This window comes from Anomalospiza imberbis, chromosome 4, assembly GCF_031753505.1.
Source record: "Anomalospiza imberbis isolate Cuckoo-Finch-1a 21T00152 chromosome 4, ASM3175350v1, whole genome shotgun sequence".
Lineage (NCBI taxonomy): Eukaryota > Metazoa > Chordata > Aves > Passeriformes > Viduidae > Anomalospiza > Anomalospiza imberbis.
The window spans coordinates 14,381,951-14,395,852 of NC_089684.1; the positions used below are offsets into that span (position 1 = coordinate 14,381,951).

Sequence of the window (13,902 nt, forward strand, 5' to 3'; positions counted from 1 at the left end):
ATGGCAAATGAAACTTAACTTACCAACAAGCCCCTTTGTACTACTTGACGCTGCTGCTGTGTGGGCAGGGACGGGAGCTGGCTTTGTCTCCTCTGCTGGTACAGATGTTATGCTACTGGTTTCGGCTTCAATCGAAACATCCTTCCCACCCCTGCGCTTTATGGTACCTGTATCACCCTCGGAGTCCTCTCCCCAGTATCCTGTGGAAGATGCCCAGCTTGCTCTGGACTGTGCTTGATCAAGGCCTTCCCTACCTTGACTTTGCCTGCCATACTTTGTGCCATGGTCAGGGAACATCAGCTGGTCCATATGGCCACCTGAGGCCCACAGTCCCGCCCCGTCGCCTGAACTATCAAAATGAGCGTGTCCGAAAGGCAGAGTCTCCCAGCTCCTCTGGTGCTGAATTGTCTGGATGTTATCATGAGAGCCACTCGAACAAGAAGTCCAGCTCCCACGGCCACTGTCAGCTGCGTCGAGCGAAGCTCTGTCCCCCTGGTCCTGTGACAGCTCTTCTGTACTAGGAGAAGAAAGTACAGTTGCTCCAGCATACAGGCCTCTGGTCTCTGACAGCGGTGCATATGAGCTGGGTACACATTGATGAGGGGGACAAAAAATCCAGTGTTGGAATTGGAAATCATGAACAAGACACACAAAGAAACAACCAAAGAAAAACAAAACACGCTGTTGGTTGGACTAGGTAACGTTCATGACATTTTAGAAGTCTCTTTCCACCCAAACCATTCCATGATTCTATGGTGGAAGATTTTGATGCACTTGGTAGTACTTATTGTTTGCATGAATGGCTGCATGTTCAATTTTACTTTCAAGTACATCCTCAATAAAACAAAAGCAAACACAAACAAACAAAACTGGATAGATAATTTGCTGAAGCCTTACACATCAGCGGTGTAATTTCAAAAGGTAAAATCTTAACTTCGCAACAGCTCTTTAAGACAGGCAAACCACACAGACACATACATACAGAGAAACAAACAGGGTTAATCTACTGCTTTTCCAGCCATGGTGAGCAAATGCTAGAAAAAAAGCTGGCTTTCAAAAGTTAGGAACAGAATTTAGCAGGAGTTGGCTGATATTCAGGTTTAGATTTCAGATTGTTTTTTCTGCTTAGGAAACTGTGAGAGCTAGCTTTTCAACATTTCCTGCAAATGGAAATGTGTTTTAACCTTATTTTTGGAAACACATGCTACTTCATAGAGCAAGTATGTTTTCTGTCGCCTTTCAATGATTAAGTGAGCCTGACATGATCCCTTACACACCAGCAGATAAAATCAACAAAGTGTCACTTTTGCTTAGCAGATATCCAGGCTCCTGGACTTGTTCTTCCAGGACACCTTCCTATGCAGACTAGAACTCTCTTCTTCCAAATATTTAAGACATCTGAATCAAGAGTTTGCATAGCCTGAGATTCCCAAAGCTGAAGTACAGCAGTTTTGAAACAGGTCTGCCATTCTCAGACCCTGCAGGATTAAAACCCCAGAAACCATTCAGAGGACTGAAGCATCTAAATAACAGCTCCAAAAAAAAAAAAAAAAAAACCAACAAAAAACCCAGGAGCCAGAACTCCAATTATTTTCACACCAAGGTTCACTGCTAGAGATTTAGAGAACTCCTCACAGCACTAGCTTCCCCACCATTACAGAAGTTAATTACCTTGAAAATTACTAGAAAACCAGCAGCGTAATGTGAATTTTAGCTTCCAATTATTGTTGACTTGAAGAGATATTTCGAGTAAAATATTTTTGGGTTAGACAAATATGCACTTTTCCATGAAGCAGAGTGGAAAATTGCTAGCTACTTCTGCTCTCAGTTTGATCACTGAGTAATTGTTTGAATATCTCATCTAATTCAGTTAATTTCCCACAGAGAAAGCAGACTAGGGTACTAGTTTGCCACAAAGTGGATAATCTATGGCGTCAATGAAATGGCCAGATGGTAACATCTACTGTGGTGAGGTCTTGATGCTGTAGACCTCATCACTCATTCAAGAGTACAAAACCTTTTCTTGGCAGGAATGGAGCATTATCACAAAATTAAACACTGAACTAGTAGTTTTTTAAGAGCAGAGGAGAAAAAAATATTTGAGAGAAACGGGGAAAGTTACACGGACAAATATACATGCCACATACACACTGAAAGTATGAAAGTATAATATAAGTAAGCACAAATAAAATTCTTACCCTAAGCTGTACTGATCTGGTTCAATCATGATTCTTCTATCAATCCTTCCCACACCAAGATTTGTCTCCACAATGCTGACAGAATGCCTCTGTCTCCTCTCATCATGTAGGGGGACTGGCATAGAGTCAAAAGAGGAATTGCTGACAATACTAGATCTAGAAGAAATTTCACTGTGACCAGAATCGGAGAAGTTATCCACGGTGCTGCTTGGAGCCAAAGTGTAGCCTGCAAAGGGAACATGGTGTTAATCAGACTCTCCAAGATGCCTGATCACTTCTTGTCAGGCCACTGGCAATACTGCAATAAAACTGGCAATAAAATAAAGCTATCATTGCATTTACATAGCACTGCAAAAGATAAAGATACACAGCAAAACTGTGTGACACTGCCTTTGGTATCTTAATCAGAGATTGAGGATTGTGGGAACATGTACTACTCATTTACAAACCAACTGCTCTCCTTCCCACTTCTAAATCCTTTTCAAATTCATCATCATATCCTCATATAATGAAATAGTACTTTTCAAAATCTGCCTGTGCATAGACACTGTCTCCAAGACTGGAAGGAAAGAGATGTTCTGGTTGAGATTTCTGCTTAAAGTAATCCCAGAGACTCTGTCATACATTCTTTGTATCCTGCAAAGCTACACTTCAGAGATTATTGGGGAAGATGAAATGGGAAAGCCTTATAAATATGATTGCCTGGCAAAAGATTTTGATAATATAGAAACTATAAGCGAGATAGAAAAGAAAGCAAGCTTTGAGATACCAAGCCTTAGTTACTGAACAACTGGAAAACAATGGTATGGCCGGCTGAAGGTAATCCCTTTTTGATGAAACAATACCCTCTGCTTGCAGACAGGTCCAAGGGTCAGAGCAGACCCTACTAGCTTGGCAGAAGGGGTCCAAAGAGTAGTTTTTAGGGTTTAAAATGTAACACAGTCTGATAATGTCGTGATTCTTACAGGATATATGTAAATGCTATAGGATTTGTATCTTGTACTAGATTGGTTAGTGAAAATTAGACTATTCAGCACAGAAGAAGATTTATTGTATTGTAACGGGAACTTCCGTCTCTTGCTCTTACTCTTGTCCTCTCTTACTCTTGCCTTTCTCTCTCTCTTGCTCTTTCGGGACTGCTCCAAGCTTCAGCTAGCAGCTCTAAGCAGGGTTGCACCTGCACCCTGCACCCACGCCCTTTGTAATAAACTGCATGTTCCAAAACCTGACTTCAGAGATCTCTCGTCTCCATCCATTCCAACCGTCCTACCAACTAACGCTACAACAGTCTACACTTCAGAGATAACAGATATATGAAGCCCAGATGTCTGGGCTAACTGTTTATTACATATTTTAGCTGATAGAGGAGCAGGTTTTCAAGGTTTCTTTGTGATACTTGGCTCACTAATTAATTCCAAAATCCATATTACCAGAATTATGGTGAAATTTGGAGGTAAATAGCACTGACACGGTCCAACTTCTATGACATGCAAACCATGTCATAGAAGCAAAGTCAGCTTTTCTTTCAGTATTAAATAAAATGTGCTGAATGTTCTTGCCGGCTAACTTAAAGATCATTAAACACATCCACAAGTCACCACAGTTTTCATATTTTGCTTTCACTCTACTCAAAAGTGTCAAAATTACTTCAACTGATCTATCCCAATTCACTTGCTGAAAACTAATGTTGGAAATTAATGCTGCCATTTTTATCTGAAAGAAAATATCATTAGATTCATGTGACCATCAAACCAAGGATTTTTTTTTTTAATCATGTTTACAATTTGCTTTTTGCAAAAATAAATTGCTATTCACAACTGTGAGTCAAGTACAGTATTCTAATTCCTTTTTCAAAAAATGCATAGGCCTGACCATATTTATATAAGTTCACTCTTTGCTAATCTTGTATTTGGGAGAAATAATTATGACAGCTTACAAGGACTCAAGATGATATATCCTCTACATATTATCCTCCTCCATCTGACTTTAGAAAATAACACTTCAATAGAAGCCATTCCAGCCCCAATGTATATTTTACCATAATGCTCTATTATGTAATTGTAAACTGAACTTTTATGCTATCCTGAAAGGAGAATAATTTAGCAGTCATATACAATACATCTAAGATATCATACTTCCAAAGTGTCTTTTTTTTTTGTTTAAAATACAGGACAATGCCTCCATACTCTGTTTTGTCAATTCATAGCCAGAACTACCATGAAAACAAACAAACAAGCAGGTTTTTAAAAAATCCCTTTAAAGTCCTAAATTTACTTTAAAAAATAACTCTATGAAATTACTTAAAAATATCTTGGTCAAGAAAGCTCCAATGTATAATACCATTCCTCAAAAATTCATATACATGGTTTAAATAATCAGGCTGATATTAAAAATTCTGTAGTATAAAATATAAATTATAATATTAAATATTCTGATTTCAATTCCAAATACCTTAAGCCCTTTTGTCATATGTAGGTCACATCCCATTCAGATGCATGATTCAGCAAATAATTCCTTTGACAGATCAGTGTGGTCAATGCTGTACAAAGATTTTAAGTTTCCACCTGTACATCCTTCCACTGAAGGCAGGAAACACTCATCATTGGAATATTTTTTGTCAGAAGCAGCTGCAGTCAGAGTGACCTGCTGCATCGAATTCTGTATCATACTAGGCTATCTTTTCTGGCTTTTGATCACCAGAGGGCTTTCAGGTACCCTTGAAATCAGGTTCACAGCTACCTTTCACATATCCCACTCTGCACTGCATTTTCTATCCTCTTGCTGACCATATGTGACAAAAATAGGAGCAGCAGAATTGAGTGTCCAAATTCTCTCTCAGAAGTTTCCAAAGTCCATGAGCTTCAAGAAACAGGATAAGAAATATTGAACATCTACTACCTTTCCTTGGAGAGCTCTGTGGTGAAGTAGGAGGAGAAGACAGCTGCGAAGATGCACTTGAGACAGTGTCTTCAGATTGTTTTTTGTGACGATCCAAACTTCCTTCTTCCGATAATGAAAGGATTTTCTTTAAAGCTTGTGGGGAGTTAATGCCTTTAGGTAAGAATTAAAGTAGGAAGATGTAAAGTCCAGTATAAATACATCTTTATGTTTCACAATGCATTTATAGAGCAGACACTCCACAGGAAGAAGAGCTACATTTTTTTCCTGTATATTTCTGAGTTCCTGACACCAGCTTAAATGAAGCAAAATGTTAAAAGTATTCCCATTTAAAATATAGTGTTATATTCCTGCACATTAATGCATATGATCTTTCATTCTGGCCACATAAATACTTTGCCACAGAAAACATGAAGCTTTGATGTTGCAGAATACTGCCTCAATATATAATTGAGAATATGCATAGGAATGGTTACTGAGAAACTTGAACTAAAATTTGCTTAAATACAGACACACACCCATCTCACTGGTTAGTGAAGATGTATATAGTAAGAATTCAAACTGCTCTCCTGTTTCTTTTCTAATCAGAGTAACCTAGAAGGTCAAAGGAAGCTGGAAAGAAAATTAATAAGGATTAGCCTTATGAAACAAGGCCATCCTGCAGCTGCCTTTCTCTCTTTCATTTTTGAGAACTATCTATGCACCAGCTTATTTTGGGAAACTACAGAGTAAAAACATCCTGAAGATAATGTAAGATGTAAAGATCTAGGGCATCAGGAATTGCTTTTCCCAGACCACATTTATTCATCTTTCTTTTCCCCTCCCCTCAAAGATCTACCCTGGGACAGCCTTACAGGTGAAGACAGTTTCTCTGACAGTTTTGCCAATGTTTTTGGTGGAGGTTATTTCCAAACATTTGTGGACTTTGATCTGTTGGATCACAATCCTGCTATCAATAATTCACAGCTGCCTGATCATCATAACCTAGTCAGTTTTCAGAAACTCTGCCACTATGAGCAAAAATTGCAGTCTATGAAGCTTCAAAGTCCTTTCAAGATTAAAATTTAATGGTAAAATCAACAAGATCTAGATGAACATTGAATTGTTTCTTGCTCATTTTGCTGCTTCAAATGCTTTGTTGCAGCCTAAGCAGTGCAAGAGGAAAACCTATAAAGACTGAAACCAGAATTAAGCTCTTATGCAATAACCACCATGAAAAAGGAAGGGCTAGTTATGCTACATATACTTCCCAGGAATATTATCATACTTGTCATTTAAAGAGTTCATTAGTAGTGCATATATGTTTTGCACACATGTTGGGACACAGAATTGGAAATCAGGGTAGAAGAAGTTCCTATAGCCCAGTGCTTTTCTGTAGAATACAGAGGCAGCAACAACAACCGCGTAACAATAAAAAGCAGAAGGGAGTAGATGCCAAAGGGATAATTGTCAACGTGAAAGTTCAGACCCACATTTCTAACAGGACTACCAGTTCGAGCAGGCCTCAATTTCACCTTAAAAATTTAACTTGTGGAGAGACATCAAAACTTCTGAGGCATTTTAAGAACTCCAGGTCCCCAGTTCCTCTAGAAAAGTTAAGGCAAGGTCCCAAGGCAAACAGTGAGAAACATTTATTCTTTCAAGCTGCTAGCAAGAGGTAAATATTCACACTGATTAAATTGACAGGATGTTTTCCCTAGACTTCTTTCTTTCCATTTCCTGAGAAGAGAACTCTGCCTAGACACTGCATGAACAGGTATAACCTGCATATCATACTACCAGAAATGGAAGTCTGAACCTTATTTGATTAAAAATGTCTTCTTGACATAGGCAAACAAACTTCTGAAAATTAAACCAAATTCTTCCTTGTTCCACCTACCGAATGGTGGGAGGTCTTTGACTGGCACCTTCTTGCGAGAGGGATAAAGAGACACGGCTGGGACCTGCAATGCTTGGTTTACTTTATGCTGCTGCTGCACTTTCTGCTGGATGCCTGCCCGGGGAGCCACTGGTGACGTTTCTGATTTCCCAGATCTCTTGTCTCCTGTGTTCTTTGGCACTTTGCAAGAAAGGAGACAAAACACTGAATGACTACCAGCTGAGGACACAGTGGTGTTTTAGTCTGAGCAGTGCAAAGCCCTCTGATTAACAACTAAAAGGTGTGCAAATACTCGTCCAATTAATACAGCATGATATCTTTAGACAGAAAAGATGAAAAGAGGGGGAGATTTAACTCCATTTAAAAGATGCACATTATCAATGAATGTTTTCTTTCTCAAAATAAAGCTCTGTTACAAAACACATGACCAGAAGTTATACTAGGCTACCATAAGGACTACAACTGATGCAGAGCAGACATATAATTATTTTTTTTGCTACCCTGCAGGAAGGGAAGGGCACAAGATACAACATTGCTTAAAATCAAAAAGAAATGGATATCCAGGATAAGTTTCCCCTATGCTGCTCGAGGTACAGCCCTCCAGGTATCTCTGAAACACCTGGACATAGGGAAATCCTCTACTCCCTCAAAACAACCACATTGCTATTCACACTAATAACCTCAGTATGTCAGAAATATAGAAGAACTTTTGACTCCTCTATACCCTTTGTACAGACAAATCTATAAAGCCATTGTATATGTCATTGTGACATCATCTTAAAGCCTTATCACATGTATAAATACCATGTGTCTATCCTGTTAATCCACAAGATTATTTCCTTAGGATTCATAGATGTTTAGTACTTGAAAATGACTAGACAAATAATTTTCTACTTCATTATCTAGTTACTCTTCCCAATTGATTCGCTGGACTAGAAACAGAGTTATATTGAACAGTTTTCTTGAAATCCACAACAAATGACAATGCTCACATGTGTTCGTGGCTGGCTCACACTGCAGAGAGAGTGTCTGGAGGCTCTCTTCATCCATTTCCAGATCCAAGTTTGAGAGATACTGCTTTACTTTCCGTGCCATCTGAGCATCTTCATAGAGCTTTTTAGCATTAAGAAAGGAGCTGCGACGGACCCGCTTTTTATGCCCTCCTGCTTGTGCAACATCCAGCACAGCTGTATTGGCACTGCCCTGGCTGAGAGACCTGGAGTGAGGGGGCAGGAGGGGGAAGAAAGAGAGCAAAGGTATGACTTAGTCCAACGCGGTATCACCTGATAAACGTGCAACATGCAAGAGGTTGCATGAATGTCAGTCTGTGGTCAAAGCTTACATGCCTCATTCCAGTAAGTCAAACAGCTATAATAGATAGAAAGATGAGGGCCAGGAAATCTTTTTACTTGGTTACAGGCACTATTTTAATGGCACAGATATTTTAACCTATTTTGCTCCAACTAGGCAATAACACTTCACACGTCTAGAAAAGCATTCAAGGTAGCTCTCTCATATAAGCCATCTACTGAGAGGACTGGAGCATTAGGAAAAGCTCATGCAGTAAGGCAGTGCTGACAGAAGATTACAGTTGAGGTTCAAATACACATAAAGGAGGCATTTTGAAAGCCCTCTGTGTTTGAAATCAGACTGTATACAAAATGTACAGCTCAGTTTTACAGAATAGAACTTCTTTGTAACTTGCAAGACTGAAGACAATTCTTTTAAACAAAATTATCAGCTAGTTCATGATGAAATAAATGTCATGCACATTTCAATGTATGTGTATCTATAGGAATGCTATGCATTGGTCCTGAATTGTTAAGGTAAAAATGATGGCTAATTGTAATATAAAAGTAAGTTAGTCAAGCAGATACTGTAAATTTTAACTTTTGAATTTGATTGTGATAATTGTTTAATAGGTATAAGGAAATTAACAGCTATTTTCAGCTGTTGCAACTTTGTCATTTTGTAATTTCATTTTGACTGAAAGTCTCTTCCTTCAGCAATTTAAACTAGAGGTGGGAAAGAACACTCCACTTCTACCTATGACTACTTAAAAATAATTTACAACTTCTGTGTTTTAATCTCAAATCAAATGTATTGTCAGTAAAAAAGGGTTACAAAAGAAAAAAATGTCAAAGCACCAGAAAATTAAAGATAGCAAGTAGGAAAAAATGCAAATGGTAAAGGAAGAATGATTGTCTGTGTGTGTTGTCTCCAACCACTTACCCCAAACTCCTCCATTTCTTCTTCCTGCAAGTGAGAGCCAGGAAGAATAAAGCATGGGTTTAAGAAGAGACAGAGAAAGATCACAAGCTCAGAAAGAAAAAGACCAGACCTCAGGACAAGCAGTTCTGGAAGCCCACAAACATTAAAAAGAGCCTTGACTTGGGCATACAATCAGATATTACAAACTCTTCTAGCTCAAATTAAGGAAAAAGAGTATGCAATAAGCTTGTCAAATATGAAGCCTAAGAGCATTTACTCCATGTTTTCTAACACAAGTAGCTCACACTGCTTCAGATGCATTACCACTTCTACTAAATCAAAATTATAAGGCTGACACCCGTCAATATTTCAACTAGACTAATAGATATGTTTTTAAGACCGTTTCTCTCCCTCCCACAGATAGAATCTCATTTTTATGATGTAACTATCAACTACAGAACAGTAAGAAACATTTAAAAACGTATCAGTAACCACAAAACGTAATGGTTGCTCCAGTTTTAGACCACCACATCATGCTGGTCAATTGCTAACACAAAAAATTCATACTGCTCCAATAGAAGGGGCACATAAAAGTCACTCTTGCTGCCACCCAGCCTTCTCTCAGCTGGGGAAAGCTCTGCCTGGTACAACACACGTACCTTGTTCTAAACATGAGAGCAGGATCCATGTTCACAGACGCCATGCGACCGACATGGCGTATCTCCTTCGCAATCATCCGCAGCTTCTCAAAATTCACCAGGCCCTCCACTTTAGAATCATTTCCTACAAGCAACACAATCAGTGCTTAGGCAGGAATGTTACTTTTCCTTAGCTAGTAAAAGGTGATATACTTCTGCCTTTACCTTCATGTAGGAATGTAAGGTCTTTTTTGATGACAGGAAACAGGGGGATAATAGGGGGCTGTAGATTTTGGCTGTTAAGGACATTACGATATTTTGCCATATTCCTAGATGGATCAAACAAGTCCTGTAGATCCTGAAACAGTTTTTCATACTTGCTTGGAAGCTTTTCCCAAGTAGTTCGGAGCCTTGCAACTGGTGCTAAATTCAGGCCACTTGAAACAAAAGAAGTGCAAAAAAGTTGAAGAACAAGAGAAAAGAAACAAAAAATCCTAGAAAATACCATGTTAAATTTTGTATGATTATGTAGAAATACCATATAGTCAGAAAACATTAGCACAACAATGTCAATAAAAAACCAGAAATTTTAAAACTTCTTTTTGCCAGCAGGTATTACAGAAGATATTTTTTATAAAAGCCATAATAACTGAAGATATCTATATGATACAACCATAAACAGAAAAAAGTTACATTTGGATGAGTAATTAAACCTTAAAGAGAATATGTATTTGTTACTTTAGAACAGTGTCTGAGTTTGATAGGACTATCATAATCTAAGTACCTCAGAATGACTACTTCCTTCCAGATTAACAAACTGGCAGAAAAACTATCTTCCACCTACATGATGATGTTCAGGTGGTGACAGCACACTGACCCACCTTCTTTCTGCAATAATCCTTCTGACTTTGTTCTTTTAGGATGAAATTTTGTAACACTCTCTATAGCAGAGGTTTTCTCAAGCTGTAGCTGGTGCAAAACCCCCTTTTCCCCTGTAATGACACTGACTATCTTGCTCTTAATTTCTACCTGGTGGGAAAGTCTGATACCTAGAATCTTTCCGTCATGCAAGTTTTTCCTAGCAGAGAGGCTGTTTTCATTTCCCCTTCATACTGGCTGAAATAGCTGAACAAAATCTCAATATTTTGATGTCTCAGAGATGCTGACTGATCATCAGCTTGGATCCTTGACTTTGGAACTTGCTTCATTTGCTGAATGGTATTCAAACCTACTCATTTTTTTCCTACTCACAGGAAAAGTGTCACATTCAATCTGTTGACTGAATGTCAAGATGATGACGAGAGCTTGTGTCAAAGACAGTGATAACACTGTCAGTTTACCGCAACTTACTCAAGCTTTTTCATGAAAGACAGTATAGGGGGATTGTTTGTTTTTGTTTGGGTTTTAAAGAAAGTGTATAAACATAGACATTAGAGTTTTCTCTCTTCCTTCTCATTCTGAAACAAAGAAAGGTTTTCTGAGATTTTCAGTACATTTTAAAATTCTTATTACAAGACCTTTATTTACAGACTATATTAGGGCATCACAGTCTGTTACTGATTATTTTCAAAGTTCTGTGAAAGAAACTGCTGATACAAAGAAAACAAAATGCAACATATTATGGCTGAATGAATTTAAGATACTGGGCAGTATGGAAAAAAATGAGCTGCTTTGGGGAAATTAACCCATTCATTTGCTACAATTGTGTTGTTTTCCTGTATATACCTGTTATGTTTTTTGGTCTTTGTCTTTAAATAAGTGCATTAGTTTCTTTAGTGCCATGTTCACCTTGCCACACTGTGTTGAGCAGTAAGTACGTAACAGCAGCATTTCAAATAATATTTCAGCAAACATTTCAGATTACAGAAAACGCCCTCCTTAGCAGAATGTAGAATGTTGATATTAGCAGTATAAACTGGTTTACTCTCTTACACACTTTTTTTTTTTAAGACTAAGATAAGTAAGATTTTGCTTTTTACTTAGAAGTAAAATTATTAGTGGGCAATACCTAATGATGGCAAACATCGAGTTAAAGTTCTTGCATTCTCTGCAGTGCAGTGCTATCTTAATGAAATGCTTAATGATCTTCATCCTTTTCAGCTGGTTGGTTTCTCTTAGAATCTCAGAAGCCACCCAGAATGTTTCTTGATTTATCACCTCTTCAAACCTTTTTAGATTAGTGCAACCTGTTTTTGACTTGAGTTTAAACAAGTCATCTATGTATTCCGTGGGTTCGATATTACGGAACAGCTCAAAGTTTCTCATGGAGAGTTGGGTAGCCACCTCAACAGTACTGAGCTGTAGTAGGGAAATTTGGCTTTCCCTTAGTAACTCTTGGGCATCTTCATCTGAACAAAGAGTTTCTGTTTCCATGTTGTTCTTCAGGTAATACCTGTAAAAACAAAATTCAAAAAAAGACACTAGATATAATAGACCCAAATGGTGCTGAGAGTTACAGCAATGATACAGTTGGAATCTGAGAATAAAATGAACTTCACCAGGCCTAGGTATTAATGAGATGTTGCATAAGCAGCTATATGTTGCAAAGAAACAGAACATTAAATAATCAAGTAACACTCCTTTAACAAGATTTTGACTTAATAAACTGGCATCATCAGCTTTAGCTCAGTCTCCATCTTACCTGCCACTCAGCTGTATCCTGTCAGCAAGCTTGGATAGCTGATCAGGAAGCCTCCTTTGCTTGATGACCCCCTCAGGTGTGACAGAGACCTCGCACAGTGAATAGGCATCAGGGGTTGCAGTCAGAGCAAATTCCCTGATGGCCTGGATAACCACTTCCTTTGCTGTTGTGTCCTTGCTGATCATTATGTAGCGACTTTGCTGGTCTGCCTTGAAAACCCGCAGAACTTGGTCTGGTAAGTCTGGAAAAAAATTACAAGTAAGTCAAGGAATTTAGTAAGCAAAGAAAAATAAAAACCCAGTGGTATAAGAATGGGCAAGTCACATTGAGTTTAATTATTAGTGTTATCAGTTTTTACTTCAGTAAAAGTCCTGATGAAAAGCTAGGCTCTTACTGATAAAGACTATCTTCAGTAAAAGCTAGTTCTATTAACATCCAGGAAAATAAGCTAGTTAGGCTATAAATGGAGCAAGCCACAAAAATATGTTAATATTTTCAAAGTTTGAACAGACAAACTAAAGAGCATGAATATGTTGAAATCCAGACCCACTGATGAACTGAATTTTGGTACTTATTACTGTATTATTAGAAAAAAAAAAAAAGATAAATGAAATTATACAGGTATCCATCACTAGGTTTTTTTACCTCAGGTATTTTTAACTGACAAGTATTTAAAATAATTTAATTTCTTCCCTCTTTAGAAATGAGCTTTTCTAGTTTTGTGAGGCATGACATCTACTCATTTTTCTTTAATATGTTTCTTCTTAAGAATAATTAATTTTTTTAGATCAAAGAGGTCATACAAGCAAGAAAATATATAACAATAAAAAGCCTTCTAAATGAAGGCTTCTGAAATGACTATCATGATAAAATAGTGGAAAAACAACTGCCAAATGAAAACATTCACTTTGGTACAGCTAGAGGTTTTTTGACAAGACGTGAATGTGCATAACATGTATTCAAGTTACTACAGAAAGCTCTATTCAGCAGCAGAAATCTTGTGACAAAAGAACAGAACTTAACACCTCCCCACTGCTCCTGCATGTTTCCAAAATAATAATTTGGAAAGCATTAAGATGAATCTCTCTGATATGAGTTCATTTACATGCCACAAAGGCTTTTTAGGCTTAAATATATTATTTTACAAATTTAATGCAACTAAGCCTGTAATGTTTAAGCTCACAGTAGTTTTTTGCAGCTTGAGAAGCACTAATACCAGAACACACTAATGCTGTCTGATTACATCATCAGTTACACATAAAGGATATCATTACAGGCCAGCTTTTAGCCCTTCCTAAGCATTTGAGTCAAATGCATAAATACTTCACAAGCAAGCCAATTTTGCCTTTTATCACCAACTCTACACCGACCCATCTTCCTTCAGTAATTAGTTGAAGAAGGACACAGAGCAGATTATTTTCTGAAATATTTTCTACA

General features: G+C 37.8%; 1 protein-coding gene across 8 annotated transcripts in view; it reads right to left on the bottom strand.

The window, feature by feature from the left end:
• The window catches only part of RAPGEF2 (Rap guanine nucleotide exchange factor 2), a 185,276-nt gene that overhangs the window by 6,036 nt on the left and 165,338 nt on the right, over positions 1-13,902 (bottom strand). For all 8 annotated transcript variants that reach the window (XM_068187179.1, XM_068187176.1, XM_068187180.1 and 5 more), the window contains 10 exons: positions 12,466-12,706; positions 11,833-12,216; positions 10,050-10,261; positions 9,846-9,969; positions 9,208-9,231; positions 7,968-8,191; positions 6,976-7,155; positions 5,097-5,249; positions 2,199-2,424; positions 24-583 (listed from right to left, as the gene is read on the bottom strand). In XM_068187179.1, coding sequence (XP_068043280.1) covers positions 24-583; positions 2,199-2,424; positions 5,097-5,249; positions 6,976-7,155; positions 7,968-8,191; positions 9,208-9,231; positions 9,846-9,969; positions 10,050-10,261; positions 11,833-12,216; positions 12,466-12,706 — 2,328 coding nt within the window. The remainder of the gene's footprint in view (positions 1-23; positions 584-2,198; positions 2,425-5,096; positions 5,250-6,975; positions 7,156-7,967; positions 8,192-9,207; positions 9,232-9,845; positions 9,970-10,049; positions 10,262-11,832; positions 12,217-12,465; positions 12,707-13,902) is intronic.